This window comes from Coloeus monedula (genome assembly GCF_965178545.1).
Source record: "Coloeus monedula genome assembly, chromosome: 5".
Classification (NCBI taxonomy): Eukaryota; Metazoa; Chordata; class Aves; order Passeriformes; family Corvidae; genus Coloeus; species Coloeus monedula.
The window spans coordinates 48,877,405-48,898,410 of record NC_138785.1 but is presented as its reverse complement, the minus strand read 5'-3'; the positions used below and the strand labels follow the sequence as shown (position 1 = coordinate 48,898,410).

At 43.9% G+C, this 21,006-nt stretch overlaps 3 protein-coding genes across 9 annotated transcripts in view; 2 read left to right on the top strand and 1 right to left on the bottom strand.

Annotated features, from left to right (window-relative positions):
- Nucleotides 1-2,107: 2,107 nt before the first annotated feature.
- On the top strand, nt 2,108-4,313 carry SLC10A4 (solute carrier family 10 member 4; the record flags this gene model as incomplete). Its single annotated transcript, XM_082281991.1, has 3 exons — nt 2,108-2,514; nt 2,922-3,132; nt 3,798-4,313. 3 exons carry the CDS (start codon nt 2,108-2,110, stop codon nt 4,311-4,313), a joined length of 1,134 nt encoding a protein of 377 aa, XP_082138117.1.
- Nucleotides 4,314-4,924: 611 nt separating this feature from the next.
- Nucleotides 4,925-6,331, top strand: ZAR1 (zygote arrest 1; the record flags this gene model as incomplete). The annotated part of the gene is made up of 4 exons (XM_082281442.1): nt 4,925-5,782; nt 5,867-5,959; nt 6,034-6,108; nt 6,188-6,331. Exons 1-4 carry the CDS (start codon nt 4,976-4,978, stop codon nt 6,329-6,331), a joined length of 1,119 nt encoding a protein of 372 aa, XP_082137568.1. The 5' UTR covers nt 4,925-4,975.
- A 3,421-nt stretch (nt 6,332-9,752) lies between these two features.
- Nucleotides 9,753-21,006, bottom strand: part of FRYL (FRY like transcription coactivator) — a 164,199-nt gene continuing 152,945 nt past the window's right edge. For 6 of the 7 annotated variants that reach the window (XM_082282117.1, XM_082282118.1, XM_082282116.1 and 3 more), the window contains 5 exons: nt 18,062-18,130; nt 14,756-14,773; nt 13,678-13,788; nt 12,135-12,331; nt 9,753-11,687 (listed from right to left, as the gene is read on the bottom strand). In XM_082282117.1, coding sequence (XP_082138243.1) covers nt 11,429-11,687; nt 12,135-12,331; nt 13,678-13,788; nt 14,756-14,773; nt 18,062-18,130 — 654 coding nt within the window. In that variant the 3' untranslated portion in view covers nt 9,753-11,428. The remainder of the gene's footprint in view (nt 11,688-12,134; nt 12,332-13,677; nt 13,789-14,755; nt 14,774-18,061; nt 18,131-21,006) is intronic. The other variant, XM_082282115.1, reaches the window with a different exon arrangement.

Genomic DNA, 21,006 nt, shown 5'->3' with positions numbered 1-21,006 from the left:
TTCATGGCATTTTCCCACTTCATTGTCCCTTGAAACTGAAGTTTATGCTTACTGGGTGGGCTTCACTGTATCCAGGGATACTGGACCCCTCCTGTAACTGCCTGCACCATAGGTGCCACACATTATGATATAAAAATATCTTCCCATGACCAGCCCTGCTGCAGTGGGGAGCTTGGGGAGTGACGGTCGGAGATAAAGCAGGAGGCCTGGCTGTGCCCTTCCCACCTGCTCAATAAGCTGCCGCCTTGTGCTCGCACAGTGGATCCATCCTGGGTCTGCCACACCGCAGGGAACCGCCTGGGCATTTCTTACAAACCAGGGAGGGTATGATAAGCAAATGACCTCCATGTTGTGAAGCCACATACTGGCTGCATGACAGATGGAATAAGATATAACAGTGGTAAGACTTTATGAAGCACAGTAAATGCACTGCAAGTACTTTTCTGCATATGCAAACTGGGAAATTAAATCCAGAGAATACTGTTGGCTCAAAAAGCCAACCAGATCCTGAGCTCCCCTCCTCTAGAGCCCAAAAGTATGAATGCACTAAAGCAATCCAGATCCTATTTGGTCATTCAGCTCTGATGACTCATCTTCCCAGAGCTCTCCTTAGGCTAATGACAAGGAAGCAAACACAGGCAGAACAGTATTGAACTTGGCATCATTTTGGCAAAGTTGTGTACCCGGGATTTTGTCACCAGGTACTCCTTGCACTTCTTGTGTCACCTGTGCCCCAAGAAAGAATCAAAGGTTTAATAAGCAAACAGTCTGTTTTTCTTTCAAGCCACCGATAATTTCTACTCGAGCCCTGGGACAGCCTAAAATTTTTCCCAAATAAATGCTTGAGAAACTTGCTGTTTGATGGAGCTTAAGGCAAGCAGCCAGTCAGAGCAGCTCCTGTAGGCTCTCTCCTTAAATCCGGTGTGTTCCCCTTGAGCTGACCTGAAATACTCCATGCAGAAGTAGAGCCACACACGAAGTGCAGAAGCCAAGGGGCAGCCCCTGGGGATGCTCTGTCCTGAATCAGCTACCCTCACCCAGGAGTGGTAATGTGAAGTGGTGGCTGTGACCCCTCTAAACCCTGTGGGTGAACAAGGAAGAGTTACATTCCTAAGATGAGGCCAATAGCAGTGCCAAGAGTGAGAGTCACCAACATATCTCCTGCCCTCGGAAGCTGCCCTCCTCTCTCAAGAGCTCCCGCCCTTGTGAATCTAGTTGGGCATTCTATACAGCACTTTACTTCTGAAGGAACAGAGTGACACACAATTAATAAATGAAAAGTAAATGTTGTAAGCACAATTTTATGACTGAAAACAGTTTAATTGCCCCTGGATGTGATTTTTGGGTGATGGACTAGATTTCTTACCCTGGTTTGAATATTTGTGTGCCTGTGAGCTTGCCTGTTTCCTTCACGCATACTGACTACCCTTTAAAAGGTATCACCTCTCCTTGCAAGTTTCTGGGTCCCCACCAGCAGAAAGTGGTGCCTCCTCGACATCAAAAAAGGCCTTTCCATCCTTCTTCACACATTCGAAACCTTCGCATCAACAGCAATTTACCTGGAGGGGGAACGAGCTTGGCAATCCCTCAGCAGAGGGATCTAGTGCTGCCCACCCACACCGGGTGACACTGCGACGCTAATTGACCTTTTTTAATGCCGACGCCAAAGTAAATCCTGTGATACCTCAGGTCCTCCGCTGGAAAGGTCGGTCCCTGCCGGCTCCAGAGGCGGGCTGCCGGGGGTCGCATCGGAGAGGGGGATGCGGCCGCAAGCCGCCGCCTGCGCTTCCCTCCGCCGGGGCCGGGCGGCGCTGGCGGCCGGCGATGACCGCCGTCGAGGCGGCAGCGAGACACCGCCCACGCCGGGGGTGGCCCCGCGTGGGTCCGGGGACGCGAGGGCGGCGCCCGCAGCAGACAGGCGGTCAGGGACCGCGGCCGCTGCGCGTCAGCAGCGCCCGGAGAGCCGAGCGGAGCCGGGGAGGGATGCGGGCTCCGCCGGCCGCCGGGGCGAGCCCTCCCGGCGTCCCGCACTGACGCCTGCCCCGCCGCCCGCGCTCTCCTCCGGGGCTTGGCGGGGAGCCGGCGGCTCCCCGGGGCCGCGCAGCCCATGGCCAGCTCCGCGCAGCCCCCGGCCAGCTCCGCGCAGCCCCCGGCGGCGGCGGGGAGCGGCGGCCCCGACGGCGGGTCGCTGGCGGGGGGCGGCGAGACCTTCGGGGACCGCTCCCTCAGCCAGGGCCTGAGCGTGCTGGTGGGGCTGGGGCTCTGCGTGACCATGCTGGGGCTGGGCTGCGCCGTGGAGTTGGGACAGCTGGGGCAGCAGCTCCGGCGGCCCGTGGGGCTGCTGCTGGCGCTGCTGGGACAATTCGTGGCCATGCCACTGCTGGCCTTCCTCCTCGCCCTCATCTTCGCTCTGGACGAGGTGGCGGCCGTGGCTGTACTGCTGTGCGGCTGCTGCCCCGGGGGCAACCTCTCCAACCTCATGTCGGTGCTCGTCGACGGGGATATGAATCTGAGGTAGGTGCCCCGCTGCCCCTCGCCGCCAGCCGGCCGGGGGCTGCGGCTGCCCCGGGACGCGGGGAGGGTTCGCTGGGCACCTGCCGCCGGTGGAGCCGGGACGGGCGGGCGCGGCGCGCTGGGAATCGCCAGCACTGCTCTCCTGCCTCTCCCGTGGCGGATGTTACATGAGCCCCGACACACGCCTCCTGCCTCCTTCCCTAAAAAAGCTTTGCCTGCCCGCGCCCTGGCCAGGGCAGGGAAAGGGGTGAAGGATGGAGAGGGTAGAGAGGAGAGAGAGCGGGCTCTTGCCGTGAGAAGCGCCCGGCCGGCTGCAGAACCCTCTTCCAGCGGGGGTGGGGGCTCCCCGGGGCTGCCCCCGGCCAGACGGGGAGTGATGGGGCATTTCTTTGGTTCCCCCGGCGCAGCATTATCATGACGGCCTCGTCCACCTTGCTGGCCCTCTTCCTGATGCCCCTCTGCCTCTGGATCTACAGCCGCTACTGGATCAACACGGCCGTGGTGCAGCTGCTGCCCCTGGGGGCGGTAAGCCTGACGCTGGGCAGCACCCTGCTGCCCATCGGCCTGGGGGTGCTCATCCGCTACCGGCACCCCCGCGCCGCCGACCTCCTGGTCAAGGTAGGCACGGCGCCCGGAGGGGAGGAGGGCGGCCACGCTGCGGGGGATGCCCGGGGACGGCGCCGGGGACGGGGGGCCGACGGCAGTAAGCTTTCAGGTCCCTCCAAACCGATGTTAGTCTCACACAGGCATATTCTACTTAGGTAGAACACAAGGACTTACAGTCTTGAAATAAAAGGGTGGGGCAAAGAAAGCGAGGGAAAGGGCGGGTTACCTCCTATCGCAGCGCACAGGAAGGAGGGCAGCGTAGTGCTGCATCCTGGCAGACATCCTGGACCCTGTAGCAGAGGCATTCCATGACATCCTGCTTTCTCCCCACTCTTGCTGCACCCAGGTCAGGCAAAACCAACCTGCGGGAATGGCCACACTGCCTTAAAACATGCAACTAAATTAGCTTAATTGAGAAAGGAAGAGTGAGGCACAAGTCCTGACTCTTGTTTCCCAGCAAGTCATCCCAAAGCAAAATGATGGAGGCTGACCTCAGCCCGTTCCTTTCCGGGGATATGATCAAACGCCACTAAAATCCCAGGCCAGGAGAAAACCTGGGAAGGGCAGTGCAACCATGTTTTGCAGTTTAGACTCCTTAGCAAGCCTCTACCTGCTGTGCTTATCCTTTTAAAATAATAACCCTTATGTTGTTTATCAATGTCTGTATCTGTTGCCAGATTTCCCTGTGGTCCCTCTTGGTGACTCTGGTGATCCTGTTCATCCTGACTGGGACCATGCTGGGCCCAGATCTGCTGGCACAGATTCCTGCATCTGTCTATGCCATTGCAGTGCTGATGCCTCTGGCAGGGTACGCCTTGGGATACGGCTTAGCCACGGTCTTTAAAATGCCCCCACACTGCAGGAGAACAGTGTCTTTGGAAACAGGGTGCCAAAACGTCCAGCTCTGCACTGCCATCCTAAAACTCACCTTCTCCCCGGAGCTCATAGGGAGCATGTACATGTTCCCCTTGCTTTATGCGCTCTTTCAGTCAGCAGAAGCGGGACTGTTTGTGCTGGCATACAAGATGTACGGAAGAGACAGCTACAAGCAAGATACACTTGGTGAAGAGGAAGACACAGATATTTCGTACAAGAAACTGAAGGAAGAGGAGGTAGCCGATACTTCATATGGCACAGTGACCACAGAGGAGCACAACTCCATTCAGATGGAGCCGACTCAGACGGCGCTTTAGGCAAGACAAAGAGGTAACTCCCCAAGACATGAATGTGTGTTGTGCTTGCAACCAGGCTGGGGCTGTGCTCGCTGCTGTGCAAGCGGAGCTGCCCGGCCTCCATCGTTTCTCCAGCTGCTCCCATTGTACAAGGTGATATGTGTTTATTACCGTGACAGTTCTACTTCCTCAAAAATAAATGTGGGGAAAAAAAACAAAAAGAAGAAAAAGTATCACTGCAACACAGACCAGTAACTGTAAAACTTCATGTAAGGAGACTGCTGCCTGCCTGAGTGCAGCAGGAATGGGTAGAAGGAAGGAAACAGTGTTCTACAGAGTCAAAGCCAATTCAGCGTCAGTATGGATGACAGAAAAAAATCACGTCGCGCGTGTATCTCTGTGCCTCCCACCTGCTGTAAAAGCATTGTTCTCATTGCTCTCACCACAAATACATGGCGAAGCCGAACCAAACCCGTGTTCTCCGCTGTTTGTCCCTTGGAGGCAATTAACAGCCGCACTGCCTGGTTCAGCTGGGGAGCTGTGAGGAGGGTGGGGGCTGGCCCCGCACCAGGTGGGGATGGGAAAGGGCGGCAAGGCCGTCGCCCGTAGGGGGCGAGGGAAACCCAGCCCCTCCCCGGGGGTATTTAAGGCCGCCTCCCGGGAGTTACCCTGGGTCCGGTGCGATGGCCGAGAAGGAGATGGCGAGCTATCTCTACCCTGCCTACCACCCCTACTCCTACCGCTACCCGCCACCTAAGGGCAAAGGAGGGGCGGCGGGCGGCTGGCGGCCGCGGGGTAGCAGCTACTTCTCGGGCTACGGGGAGGCGGCCGCCGAGTACTTCGACAACTACCAGCGGGCGCAGCTGAAGGCCATCCTCTCCCAGGTCAACCCCAACCTGACGCCGCGGCTCCGCAAGGCCAACACCAAGGAGGTGGGCGTCCAGGTGAACCCGCGGCAGGACGCCTCGGTGCAATGCTCGCTCGGGCCCCGCACGCTGCTGCGCCGCCGCCCCGGCCCCGCCGCGCCGCGGCCCCGTGAGGCGGAGCGGGAGCAGGAGCTGGGCAGCCCCGCCACCACCAGCACCCGCGCCGTGCGCTTCCCCCGCACCATCGCCGTCTACTCGCCCGTGGCGTCCCGCAGACTCAGCACTTTCCTGGAGGAGCCGAGCCTGGAGCCGGAGCAGCGGCCGCAGCAGCAGGACAAGGCGGCGGCCGTCGAGGAGGAGCCGGCCGCGCTGCGGGAACAGCGGGAGGCGGAGGCGGCTGCCGTGAGGGCGAGCTGGGAGAAGCCCCCCGAGGGTGGCGCTGAGCCGCTGGGGCAGCGCTCGGCCGAGCCACTCGGGCAGCGTTCGGCCGCCCCCCCGGAGCCGGCGGCGGAGGCGAGCCAGGAGGAGGCGGCCGAGGCAGAGCCGGCAGCCCAGCCGGCAGAGCCGCCGGCCTCACCCCAGAAGCGGCAGTCGTCGGCGGGCAAGACCCGCCTGCGCTTCCAGGTGAGTGTCGGCCGCAGGGGAGCAGAGCGGGGCCGGGCTGGCCCGGGAGGTGCCCGCACCGTCGAATAACGTTGTCTCCGGCAGTTCCTGGAGCAGAAGTATGGGTACTACCACTGCAAGGCTTGCAACATCCGCTGGGAGAGCGCCTATGTGTGGTGCGTCCAGGGCACCAACAAGGTAGGGCCGGCTCGGATCGCCCCGGCGCGGGCTTCTCGCCGCCGCCCCTCTGCTGACCCCGGCCTTCCCCCCAGGTCTATTTCCGTCAGTTCTGCCGGACCTGCCAGAAGTCCTACAACCCGTACCGCGTGGAGGACATCACCTGCCAGGTAAGGGACCCCTGCCCTGCCCCCAGCCCGGCGACTCCCGGGCTCGGCCGCCCCCGCCGACCGCCGCTTTCTCCCTCAGAGCTGCAAGCAGACGCGGTGCACCTGCCCCGTGAAGATGCGCCACGTGGATCCCAAGAGGCCCCACCGCCAGGACCTCTGTGGGAGATGCAAAGGGAAACGCCTCTCCTGCGATAGCACATTCAGTTTCAAATACATCATCTGAATGGGATGGGGTTTTTTGTTTTTTGTTTAGGGCTCTTCTAGAAAACTGCAAGTAGAGCAGATGTTTTTGTTGTTTTTGTTGGTATTGTTGAAGGTACTTGGTGGGATGTAGCTAGGAAAGCATGAAAATAAAAGCATTGCAAAGCACACTGGAATGATCAGGTGGGTTTGTGCCCAGCTCTAAGGGTGCATATTGTAAATTCTGTGAATTGCATAGATGACAAGCCTAGAGATGTATTGTAAATCAGTAATGGCCTTGGAAGCAACTGACTCAGGACCTTGTAGACTCTTGGGTGGAAGGGGTTTCTGTTACTGCTCCTGCTCTTGAACTAATCAAACACTTGAAGTTAACATCAAATTGACATCTGCAGTAGGTAGTAGACCATTGTTCATGAACAAAATACCTAACAGGATTCACTTTGCATACCTCTATTCGATGTACAAAGTATCCTGCACCTGTTTGTCATCACTAGAAAATGATTGAGAAATGCTGTGTAAGTATGGAATCACTTCTACTGGTACAGCTGATCTGCATTTAGCTAAGTTGGTGTTCTTGTCTGTAGACAAAAGCCAAAGAAAGCTTTTCAGGGATGGTTCTCACAAAATGCTGAGGGAGCCACTGATGTTATGGTGATGGTCTCTTGGTAAATGTGTTCTTATCTTACTTGCACAAGGTTATGGAGAGAAGGGACACTTCAGAGGAGCAAGGTACAATACTGCATCTGCTTGGCTTCCTCTTACAACTTGCAGATGAAGTGCAAGAGCTGTGCACTTAGTGGATTATACTTGAAGAGTTTGATCTAGTTATAGTTTAGATGCCTGCCATCAGGGAAGGACTGAACTCCCACACTTTTCTGGGTTGGTTTTGCAGTTAGGAATTGTACTTCTAGTGTTTGGTAGTACAGGCAGAACCAGCACTGGTTACTTGCACACGATACTCTCAGTAGTGGTGTCCTCTATCAGAACACCATGCTTTAACAAAGTGTTACAAGCTGACTCGCACTAAGCACAGCATCACCATCTGAGCAGATTCACAAGCTAGTAAAGCCTACACCACCACCCCAGTCTACCTTTTAGCTGTGGAGCTGGGTAAACATAGAGGAAAACATAATTTTCTGAGAATGCTACTGACACAGTTAATTTTGAAATTGAGCATAATAATGCACCAAGCCTTTTGCAGAACTCTTGAGGTAGCTTCTCTTTGAAAAGAGGGATTTTTATATTGGCTGTAACACACTTTACCTACACCTGTACCCAGCTTACTTGAGGGACCAGTCTATTAAAGGCTAAAGGGAGAACCAGTCTTAGCTCATGCTGTAGAACAGTTTTAGTGCCAGGTAGTCTTGTATCCCTAAGTAGAAACTAGTGTGTGGCAATCTAGACAAACAATATCCTTTTTATCAACATGCCTGGTTTGAGGGGCAGCAAGTGTTAATTCTATATGCTTAACTAATCTTGCTGTAAATTCCTGCCTTATTTCAATATACCCCTTGAACCTACTGCAGTAGGCTTAATGCCTCAGTGTCAATTTATTGCTAAGTAATTTTATTTATTTGTACTGCACTCATTATTATAGCAGTGTGAGACATTCTGGGAACAAGCAGACCTCCTGCCTCCAGAGCAGAGCATGGTTCTATTTCATGCTTCTACTTGAAGTGTTTTTCCATGTATCAACAGTAAAAGGAAATATCCCTTGTTTTACCAGCTCACTCAAGACTTTCACAGCAAGTTCCATCCTTGCCCTGTTTAATTTGAAAAGCACCCCTGCAGCTGGGCAGTGTTATCTTGTAGATTCATGTGCCTTGTACTCACCTGTAGTTACTGTGATGAGCAGTGGCAAGCCTCCAGCTTGAGGAATGCACCTGGGGCCCTCTCTGCAGCCACCTGGCCACACTGCCTCAGTTGGCTGTTATAGCTCTGATCTGGGATGTCTTTATTTCTGAGCTTATTCCCCTCCAAGGACGTTCTTCAATGTTTTCCTGTGTGCCTTCCCATTCTAATGGCTATAGTCTGTTCCCGATGTGTGCGGTGAGAAACTGTGATGACTCTGTGCACGTTGGTAATGAGTCAGAGAACTGAAGCCCTGTGCCATGTCACTATTGAAGTCATGGCAATATGAGCAGTTGAATGCTTCTGATTTATACAGGAATCCTCACAAAATATTGCTTTGAGGATTACTTCTGTGAATATGGTAACTCTTATGTGATTATCAGAACTAACCCAAAGTGATATTTAGTACAACTTAAGGGCTGTCATCTCTGTGAACTACAGTCAAAGCAGCAGTTGGTCCTGCTTGGTAAGATGTAGAACAGGCCTAGCTGATGTGAACTGGATGTTGTGCTTCAGCAGCAACTGATCAAGCAAGGAGCTGATGAAGGCTCCAAGTGGTAGGCAGCAGCAAGGAGCCACCCCTGCTTTCATCAGCTACTACAAGGCTCTATGGCTGGAGGAGTACAATGCAGTGGGCAGCCATATTAAACAAGCTTTCCTTAATCCTGTAGCATTCTGCAGTTCCAGAGTAATTCTACGTGTCATCCCTCTTACATCAATATGTTCAATGCTTTTTACTGCTGCTGCCAAAGTACAATTCTGTACTTTCTAGTTCCTTTTCAGCTTTACTGCCATGTCATGTCCATGGCAGCACACACTGACTGTGGGCACTGATTCCTAGACTCAGCAGGAAGAAGGAAAGCTACTCCTGACCTATGTGATAATGCCAAGTGGAAAGGAATAGCCTTCATACTGCCAGTTCTTCAAAGCTATCCTGAACTTGCCCTGTACAGCTTTTTCATTAAGGGATTCTGTTGCACATGTTAGCTCGGTCAGTGCTGTATTTTCTGCATCTTACATGAGGTGTCTGATGTTTTGCTTATTTCTAGACAGCTTTACCATAGCTTCAGATTTGGCACAGACCTGGCACCAGGTAATGCAGGGTAACAGCTCATGCAGTAGTTGAGGAATACTTTTTGAAAAGCTTCATGAAATTAAAGCAATACCAAAAGACACCCTAACATGATTCTGTTCCATAGGGCAGGTTCCACTAGCCATTATAAATGAAAGGAGATGTATAACATAAGGAATTCCATATATGAATTCAGGTTTGAGTTTCATGATAAATCTATCAGCAGCTTCAGAAGATGCCTAGGAAAAAATGCTGCTGCAATGACAGGACATAAGAGGAAAAAAATTACTTCAGGGCACCCAGGCCTCTGCTGTCAGTGTTTAATCTGTGTAGCTAAAGTATTTAAACTCTAGCTTGTAAAAATACACAAAATGACAGATACAATGTCTTTTATTTTTACAAAAAAAGCTGGTAAAAGATGATGTAAATAAAAGTGTAATGCACCCCTAAATAAAACTACTTATCCCCGGTAAATACTAGTTAAATAATTAAGAACACCATCTACAGTACCACAAAACCATCAAAATAATTCAATTTTATCAGGGACAGGGAAAAAAAATACAGTGAATATGGATGTGCCTTGACCAGTTACAGAACTTGTTAGGATAACATAACTACTGTCAGCAGTCCAACAGTGTGCACAGTGCCTTCAATTAATGCATTTCAGCATAATTACATTTCTAGTGGAGCCTAATTCCCCCAAAAAGGCAGAGCTAAGAATTTCAATTCTACATTCTAAACTCTGGAATTAGAGCCCATTAAAAAAAATCACAGTGGGTAAGAGATGTATATAAAAATACTGGGTGTTCCTTTCAAATCACAGGAATTGTGGGACTACATTCTTTTTTTTCTGTTTTTTTTTTCTTCTGCTTTTTTTTTTTTTTCCTACAAAATGCTATAGGTTTCAACAGAATCCAGTTTGACACTGAACTATGAGTATATTGCCTGTTTGCATGTCTTAGTAGTCAGGGTTTATTTTTGGTTGTTTGTTTGTTTTTTTTCTCTATATAGTCCCAATTCCTTAGGCTTCAGTTGAGTCATGAAGATGCATATATGTGCATTCAAACTCTTCAAACCCTGCAGGCTACTCAGACTGCAAGTACTGCATGTGACTACCAGGGAACGCCCCCTTCTCCTCATAGCTTTATACACCTACTGTTTTAACAGTGCATTGCACAAATTTACAAGAAAAATACTGGTTTTGCACTATACAGTTTCTAGAATATATACAGAATAAAATAAGTTAACTTCTAATGAGAATTGCTGATGGGCAGCATATATCTTTAATATACATTTTAAAGTCTCTGCAGGCAGCTACTTTTTGGTTAGTTGTTATCAATATTTGTAACATAAGCACTGGTCAGAGAACTGAGCAGCATTCCAATAAAGTTAACAGATATATTATTTCTTTTAGAATCACTGGGAAATCCCAGTTTAAAATATTATTAAATGTCCTAACATTTACACACTATGAGGATTAGATCTAATAAAATAAAATTTCTTCAAAAATAATCTTGCAGCTCTTTTAAGCATGCTCTGGGACCTTATTTAACAATCATCCACACCTTCAAAAAACAACTGTCACATAGCCATACATTCTAACTTACACACATCATTTCCTTATTACAGACAACAAAAGCAAATAAAACACCGAGAAGTCAATGTTTTTTGCAGTCATTTGTCATTCTACTCATGTTTGACTGCACATTCTTCATGACGTTGCTAAGTGTCTCATTAGGTGTTGATGATTTTATCTACTACTGCTGGAAAGCCAGGAAGCCTTGCAGGTCTTCAGCCAAAATAAATGAGCCTTGATTTTAGCCTCATCCCACCTGCGATACTGATTCAACCTGTAGAGGCTGTTACTGCAAACATCAGTTATAGTTCTGTTACAACAGAAAATAATGCATATGGTATGCATTGCATTTAAGCCCTTTTCCTTTCATGTAGTTTTTATACATAAATTTAATAAAAAAATACTACTGCCACACAGGCTGCTGTGTAGAAAGAGCAGTCAAGTAGGATGTTCACTTCAATTTTCAGGGTTTTACTTCTGATGAAGAGTTTCTTGCTGTGATAAAAGTGTGTTGGTTGTCAAGATTGCTGGAGGTTTGTTTTTGTTTTTTTTTTTGTGAAAGGTGCTCAATAATAGTCTGAAGTGTCTTCATCATCAGTTCTTTTCTAAATGACAGTTATTCAGAATCCAGTGGTGACAAGATTTATTCCTGGTTTGATCTTCCCTAGAAGCTGACAGGATTGCACCATACGGAGAGACTCTCGAATTTCTAGATTAAGTTCCATCAGTTTTGAGCTGGCTTCAGACATATCTTGGTTGGAGCCTACTACTGCAAAGCTGCCCGTTTGGCCAAGTGTCTGATGACGGAAATAGATGTGCAGCAATGTCTGAACTGGGTCATCTTCAGAACTGCCAAAGATGTCGTGGGGCCAAATAGATCTGTAAACACACCGTTTGGATTTAAACATTAAAAAAAATTTGAATGTTCAAATGTTCTTTAAACAGACATTTGAACAGAAGACAGGAAAATGCAAGAGAAAATAACATGCAATTTCTATTTAAAAATCAAAAGTTTAAGTATTTTTGTTCTTTAAGCAGATATTTGAACAAAAGACATAGAGAAATGTTTCTTCCATAGTCCAGGTACGTAACAGTATCATTTCTCAGAGGTAAATTCTAAAGAACAAGTACTACTAAAACAGATTTTTATTTTTTTTTAATTATTTTAAGAAAAAGACAAGCTGTAATGAAGCAACAGTATTTGTCCTTTTCTACAAGGACATCCAGCAAGAACTGAAGAAAAAAGGAATAGTGCCTATCTCTGTTTTTAATTTTAGAAGGTCTATTAAGAAACTCAAGATCTGAAAGCAATCCTTAAAAACTTACCTGAAAGCCTTGACCTGTGCCACAGCTGACACAAACTCCTTGTTTCTCAGGGATTCAATGAGAGAGTGAATAGCTGTTTCTGTGCTAGCTTGGGAAGCCTCTGCAATTTCAATTTCTTCGATACTACTCTCAGACACCGCCTCGGCCTCTTTCAGGCAGCTCTCCAAAAGAGCAAGTTCTTCAGACATGTTTATTACCTAAAACAGGTAAAAGTTATCTTTTCATGTTTAAATATGTTTTCAGCCAAATTAATTTTCAGAAGATCAGATTTTTATTTTTCCTCCTCAATGCAATAATGAGAAATAGAAAAAGAACACCCAAATATTTTCTGCAGTTGCTTAAGTATACAGTTAATTTAATGGCCCAAGCATGCATGTCAAGTATTTGGGCTTTCCCCGATGAAGTTTCCATCTTAGTTCCTTTAAAATTTAATTCAAAAAGTAAATTTATTTTCTCCCCACATTACTTAATAACGAACTGACAAAAAGAATTAAACATTTCAGAAAAGTATGACAGCAATGGTGCCATTATAAAGACATCTTAAATACGAAGGAAAATATATGGAAGACTGGTAACCCAGCACAGTAGCACAGCCAGTGTATATAATATTATCTTTGGCTTTAGCTGCAAGGCCTGAGTAAAACACAAGGCAGAACATGATTCTGCATCTGACTAACTTAGGCAAGAAGTGGGACTGATGTGATGCCAACTTTCCACAACATTCTTCAAACACAAACTTATTTGCAGCCTCTACAAAAATCTGGAAATACAAGTGAGGAACATGCTCAGTTTTTTTCTGAAGCTACTCATAAACCAAAGACTTTCACTAAGGTGTTTCATGTTCCTCCCTTCTATATCAAGCAAGACCTAGTTTTTTTTTTTCTGCTACCCCCGTTTATTGCATTCCAGACCCAGGGGAGAACTTACAGAAGACATTATTAATATCATAATGCACGCAACTCGATTAACAGCATGTATGTACTACACGTGCACAGCTGAAAGACACCTTTTACTTCTGAAGTTACTACAACTAAAAATCAGGCATAAGAGGTCTAGAATGCACTAACTGTTTAGGATGGGGACTAAGGTTGCAGAGTAATTGAATGGTGGCTGAAATGACAGTTAAATGAATCAGTTGGTAGCAAGCGATGATGTTTGTTATAGGAAACACCAGGGCAATGGAAAGGGGCTTTCACCACAGAGCTCCGTTGAGTGGAGTTGAAGTGCCTTGATTGTAGCTTGATTAGAATACACCAGGAGTGCTACTGAAATATTTAAAATCCTCATCACTGGACTCCCTACATTCTTGTCTTTTTTTAAAGAGCTTTCAAGCTGTACAAAAATCAACACAGGTAATTGAACATCTCAGGGAATTTTTGTAAGCTCTACTTAAATATTTTATTAATTGGCTATAAAACAGCTGGAACCCTCGTCGAGTTTCTAAAAAGATATCCCACTGATGAAAGCATTATCAAAACGTATTTTAAATTGTCTGCTTTTAAAATGTCAACAATTACTAGCCGAGTGGCATGGTTTTCATTACCTCTGCTTCTTTCTTGATTGTTTTTACTTGACTGATGAGTTTGCAATAGGCTTGGAAGAGAAGCAGCAACTGGAAATGCAACTTGTATAGCCTCCGACACAACTCCAACTCCTACAAATATAAACAACACTATTATATTCAGGAACTGCAAACCTCTTCCAGTACAAGAGACAATAAATCACAACTTCTTCAGTATAGAGTGTGCAAAATTAAAAGTAGTTAATTTGGTTACTAAAGAAAATGCCAAAAATATTCAGAAGCTAACATATGGTAAGCTAATGAAAAGCAGGTGAAAGCTTCACTCAGTTCTAGATTTAAAAGTAGCATCTTACATAGATTTAAAGTTCACTTTTTAATAAGTTACATTTCCAAGAAGGGGGGTGGAGTGGGATGTGAAGTGATTCAAAAGGCATTTTGAAATGTCTGGAACATTTAAAGATTTCATGTCTCAAAAACAAGGTAAGAGTTTCATAGATCACTTACTTTTATTGTTGATATTTTACTGTTTTAAATTCAAGATCTAATATCCAAAAGAAGCAGTTGTGGTCCATAAGTATAGGATCTTTCATATACATTAATATTTGTATTGTAAGCACAGTATATAACCTGGCCCTTAGCTTACACTGCCTGACAGAGTAGGAGGAAAATAATTCCATTCCTGGAGGCAAGAAAAATGTTTTCTTTATAAAAGGTAGCCCTTATTCTTCTTTAGAAAATAACACATTATATATTCTTAAGCAAATGAAATAGCAGTATTAACTTACACACTGTCTTGCTTCCATTTTTATGCCTCTAAAACACTGGTCAGAAGTGCAGACAGTGTTAATACTGCTTCACATACAGACATAAAAGCTAGTGCTAATGGAATAATCTTTATAACATTCTACTAACTACAGGATCCTATTATCTACAAAGGACCAACAGTCTAATGGGTTAGATGATGCAAAACTGAAGCACACAGCATTTCTGTAATAGTCTAGGACAAGACATCATTATTTCACAAATGGACAAGACAGATGGAGACTAGTTTGGTGACTGGCTTGGTTAAGTATTTGATAAATCAAGAACTGTCACTTACTGCTAGAATTTCCATTTGCTAAGCAAGAAGATGAGCAGGTCACAAAAATACAAAGAAAGAAAAAAGAGCAAGAATTAGTGTAGGAAATAATCTTAATTAGGGTAAAAGATGTCCCAGGTAAAATGGAGGAAGAAATACAAGTAACATGCTCCAAATATATCCTGAATGTAAAAAAAAAAAAATTAACAGGCTGAATTTGGTGTAAAATTACTTGCTGCTATAACTAAAGATAGACAGTATTGGCTTTGTTGTCCCACAGCATCGGTAACACTCTTAAAACCCTGTCTGGTCTTTATACCTTGTGTAGTCTGAAAGGTGCACAAATTTAAGGTAATCAAAATCAAGGACACTTAGGTCTGAACATCTGTACAATGCTTCTTACTTGTTCTGTATCACAACAATTTAAGCAAAAATATTGCATTTTAAAATTGGAGATGCGAGGTTAATTTGGATTCTGAATCAGTTTAGAAATTCTTGGGTTTGCTAAAACTCAATTCTCAACACCTCTGAGAGATTTCTGTAATGTAATTGCACTTGGTTTTTACAAGCCATTAAAAAAAAAAATGTTTGGGGAAGAGGAATAGGGAGAGAAATAGCCAGAAAATATATTTGTCAGACTAGGAACATGTACTTCACCACTCCTGTGCTTTGTACAGCACTAAGCGTATTGATGGCACTTAGGCACGTACAGTGGTCATAGCAAACCAGATCACAGAATCATAGAATATCCTGAGTTGGAAGGGATCTACAAGGATCACTTAAGCCCAACTCCTGGCCCTGCACAGAACAACCCCACTGGAATCACACCATGTGCCTGAGAGCAAAACATATGAAGATGTCTGACTCCCAACAGACAGAAGCAGCTGAGCTTTTCTAAGCACATAGCTGTACATGATGTTATAGTAAGCTACATACTGTGTGCTTCACAGGTTATAAACACTGCATGTTTTTGTTGCACTGCATGGTTTTGTTCTGCACTCTGTGCTATTATATACACAGCACAATTATTTGTAAGTGAAAACTTCTGATCCACAGAACACTGAAGACATAAGATCTTGAACTGCAGAAGTTAACATGCATTCAATGACTCACTTCAATGAAGCACAGAGAATCAGATTTTGAGAAATGGCAGGGTTGACTATTTAATAATTTTAGTCATTAAGTAGTAGTGGTCTTAAAGCCAAGTCTCATTATTACTGCAAGCCATAATTAATCTCTTTCCTGCAAATCACACCTTGATAGCTACCTTTTAAAAATTCAAGAGAGGTTTTCTTTTAAAAATGGTTTTGTACTGCTTCAGTGTCTTTCACATACATGCTTACTTGAGAAATAATCTGATATTTCTACCTGCCTGTCCTGTAGAAACAGTCTAGCCAGAATCCAGATGCATTCTTTCAGGCTTGCTTGTGCTAATAGCCAGAACTGAATAATTGGATTTACTTGCAAGTCTGCTGGCAAAGCACAAGCCAGAACAGAATTAATCTTGCTCTTTCTTAGCTGTATGGACCACGGTGCTAAAAATTAGTAAGAAAATCTTATTTGTGTTAGTGAATGAAAAATATCTGTTTTCCTGAGCAAGATAACACACATTTTTAGCATTAACTGGTTGACTGCTTAGACTTAGCAGCCCCACATTCCATTTACAAGGACTTTTAAAAAATTACCAGCACGCCTCCCTCACAGGCTAGGATTAAAAACCAAAATCAAAACAGGTCCCCACAAATAATCATCAGTGTGATTGGTCACAAACTCCTTTTCAGAGGCTATCTTCAAGCCTTGCAGAAACAGAGAAGATAGGCCAAACTGCCTTGCTGGGGAATCATGGATTCTCTGTACAAGCTATTCAAAAGCCTGCATGTTGCTTGTCTTCCATTTCTTTGTTCCCCCAGCTATACAGTAGGAACAGTAACACTTACGTTCATGGCAAGAATGGTTCTGTTCTGACAACTAAATGTTAGAACAGTTTCTTGGTGTATGTAAACCAAATTGTAAGTATGAACTGAAATACATAAATTTTTTTATTAATATATACAGCATGTACTGTATTGTAATAGTAATTGTTGTTATATCTATTTCTAAAGATATACCAGTCAGTATACAAACATGTATACTTAGTGTAAAATACACTAAAGTATGTGTTCATAGGCAAGACAAAAGTCCTTCCAAATGGTAGCACATTATTTTGCGGGTTTTATATTAGCTAAGATTATCCACTTTTTTTTTTTTAAATGTGCAACTTCAGTGCAGTATAAAAATTAACAGTATATTATCAGATGTTCACTGCTCTAGAAACTGAGGCACATTTTGTGATTGAATTAAAAAACCCCAAACATGTATGTATATATATATATGAAGAACAGCAAAAGAAAACTGTATAAAAGAAGAAATAGTCCAAAGATACAGCAGACATTTCTGTTCCTGAAGACTACATCTTCAGCAGCAGAAACATGACCAAGTGCATCAATGAATATTTCAATTGAATAAAAGAAATATCAATCAGCTTGGATTTGAGGTTTTTGTCAAACTGTCACTGTGAAAAGGTAAGTTCATCTGCCACCTGCAGTACTCTCTTACATCTTTCACTGTCCTTACCACTGTACTTCAGATGGCAGATTCCTGGTACCTGCTAATGTCGGGTTTTGGATTTTCTTTTTTTACCGTATCAATATTATGTAGCTATTCTATTTTAAAAAACCCCCAGTCCTAGTCCATTTGGGGAAAAGCTATCACTTACTATAGCAATTAGTAGTATTAAACATGGATGACTGCCATGCAAATACATACAAAATATTCAACTAATATTAATGGTTACTTAACCTATTGTTAGATAATATTTTGACAGAAGTGTTTTATGAGCTTTCTGCTATACTGCTACTTTACTCCCTGTTCCTTCTCACCCAAATTGGCTCCAGAAAGGTCTTATGTAGTTCTATAGTACTAACTATATTAAATTCAACAGAAGTTTTTGAGTAGACAATGTATCTGAGCATATAACCAGAATATTAATCTTTTTTTCTTCTAGAAACAGCAGCAGAAAAGCTGACTTGCTGGTACACAGATGGTATCTAGTCTGCTTATCTACTCAGTGTTATTAAGTCTAGAACCCAAGACAGATTGCCAGCTTTTATTAAGAAGACCCATTCTTATTACCACTTCATGAGACTCTGAGTTTCCAAAAGATAGGATGATAACTGAAATGAAAAGCTTTTCATACATTTTTAATCTCTCTACAAGTATTAGAATTTTTGTGTCATAAAGATGATTTTTAATCTCATATCCTGAGACTCATAAATGACATACACCTACCTGGGCATCTGTGTTAGTCCCATGAATACCATCATCAGTACCAAATGTCCTTTTGCAGTCTTCTAGCCACTGCAAAATAAATAAAAACAAGATTAAACATCTTCTGAAACAGAGCAAACTGAAGACTGTGCTAAAACTGCTTAAGACACTTTGTCTTGTACAATCTCGGGTAACATAAGAAATTGTGATATGAAATCAGTTGTTTACCAATGTTGTTTGCAGTACCCACTCTGATAAATCACTTTGTAGCTTTTATTGTGTCCCTTGTGTTGTAATTTTCCTGTAGCCTTCATTACCCAAGACGGAGATAGTACACTTCAGCATAAATACTAACCCATGACTGAATTGATACTGTTACAGGAAAATGTGAGAGGGTGGAAGCAGAAACATCCCTCTCTTTACTTCCGGCACAAGGTTTACACCAACATGATTTATCAGCCTTTAAAATATACTACTAATTCACATTAGAGAATAAGCCTGTTACATTTCTTGGGACTACTTTAGAAACAGAAGGAAATAGAGTTCTCCTGTGTAAGTAGATGTAAATGCAGGTTTACAGAATGGAACAAAAAAACCAAAATTCTCCAGCAGGAGTTTAGCATCACCTCCCATTCATACAAGCCAAGGAGATGAAGTATTCTTGCACTACACAGTGCAAACCTGCAGGTTCCACTCAGGGCTGCATTTAACTCCAGTTCCTATAGCAGACAACAAGTTTATTAATTTCAGTGGGCAGTCTCTTTTTCTACCCTTAAACCAACCATGCAAATTTCTCAAAAAATAACCTCCATGGGTACTGGCATTCACATGAGTATCTGTGTTACTACAAAGCATTTACAGAATCAAATATGTTCTTTTTGGACAATACAACCTGATCACCCCATTGACACAGGGCCTAGCATATTTTTCTGTACAGTACAAACAACTGCAAGCATGGGTATTACTGAAATGGGAATGCATCATGTTGAGAGAGAGTGCATAATATCTTCTGAAATGAAGAATAGGCTCTATACATCCAAGGAAGAATAATTTAGCCTACTGCATGTGTTTGGTACTTTGAATCTCAGGGGGAATCTTGGTGACCTTTTTCTAACCTCTGTCTGATGCAAGAAAAAGAAAAATGTGATTTCCCATCTGCTCAATTTAATAAAGGTTACTTAGTGAATTAACTAGGCCTGTGTGCTCATCAAGAGGAGAAATGGAATTCTCTGAACATCGCAGTGTCAGTTTCAATTAGTGACATGGATACCAACATCCACAGCAAATCTCATTTTTCTTTTTATCAGACAGCATCCATCAGGAATGATGGAATAGGTTTGCACTGGAACAAACAGATCAGCAATTGGGCAGCTAGTATTTATTTTCACACGCTGCCCTTTTAAGATCTTTTGTAAATCTTAGAACCAGTGTGAATAAAGGGTGTGCCTAGAATGCTGTGTTTATAAGCTTGTATTTTCTATTACATTTATCTGATTCAGTGTCTTTGTCCCTAATACACAGATGAAGTCCAAACAGTCTCCTTGCAAGAAAATAGAACAATAGCTCCAAAAAGGGGACAAAATTAATTTGCTAAGAATTTTTACAGAATATATGTTCAGCATGGTAGAAAGATCTAATTTTTTTTCTTTGGGAATAGTGTGATAGAATAACCTTCTTTATGTGTTTGCTCTTTATCAATTCCTGTTTTCTCCATGTATCTCCTACAAAGTGTTGATGAAAGCATAACACAGGAAAATCTGGGGCTGGTCTTGGTCATAAGCACAGGTTGGTTTGCCAGATTAAACCCTTAACAGACATGGTAAACTCCCTATACTATAGGTACCTTTCTGTCTTATCTTGGTGCATAGGCAAGAGTTTCAAGCAACTGCAGCCCAAGCCTTCACTTTTTCAATCTGATTCATGTGAATGCCTGTACACCACACAACACTGAGAGTGACAAACATCATCTATTAGGATAAAGTTTAAACAACCGTTTTTCACTATAGAAATGAACATACAGATTTTTCTAGTGGTTGATTCTAGAGGACACCAGATTAACATGCAAATTACATTTATTTAAATATCTGTTAATTTTTATTGACTTTATTATACAACAGCCCAACCAGTTAATTTGATATTTTTTCTGTGTGTTTCTATGAAAAAAGCAAGGGTCTGCATTAAGCTGATTAAGCATTTTGCCTTAATACTTTCAAATTTAATAGGATACATAGCAGAACTGTATGCAACAACAGAAATTCAGATTTTACTTGAGGAAGTCTTGTTCAATCATTCCCTATACTCTGTTCAAGAGGACAGAGTAAGAAAAGAATAAAACATATCTAAGAAGTAGCTTAGAAGATTCTTAGTTTACATTTAATATACAATACACCATAGAAAAAGAGGGTAAACAGCTAAAGAAATACTTCTAAAAAAGTTTTAGAAAAGTAAATTATCTGAGATAGTCACTACTTCTAAATTAACATGCTCAATAACCACTTAACGCAGTAAATTGTCTAAATGACATGCTATCAAGAGTCAGAGATGACTGGTCAAAGCTAAATGTTTCTTGCTTATTAGTACTGCTTCTTTTTATTCATAAATGATTAAATAAAAATAAAACCCCGACAAAATGCTCTCAGTTGTTTCAGAACAATTCCTTTAACCCTGTGAACCTTTGTCCTGCTCCAGTCACTCACAAATCTGTGGCAGAAGACAGGCTGACCACAGAAACATGTTACTGGACTCCCTTATGACAGAAAAAACAACTCCTTCACTATGATATAATGACAGAGGCCATCAAACTGATATTTTTATTTGTTTACCTAGTAAAATAAAATACAAAGAAGTTCTTAATATCCAGCATGGATTTATGTCAATATGAAACGTGGCAGTGCAAAATTAGCTAAAGAAACATTTCGTGAATTCGTGGCCATCTGAAAGGGATGTAATTCTAGCTCGTTATATTT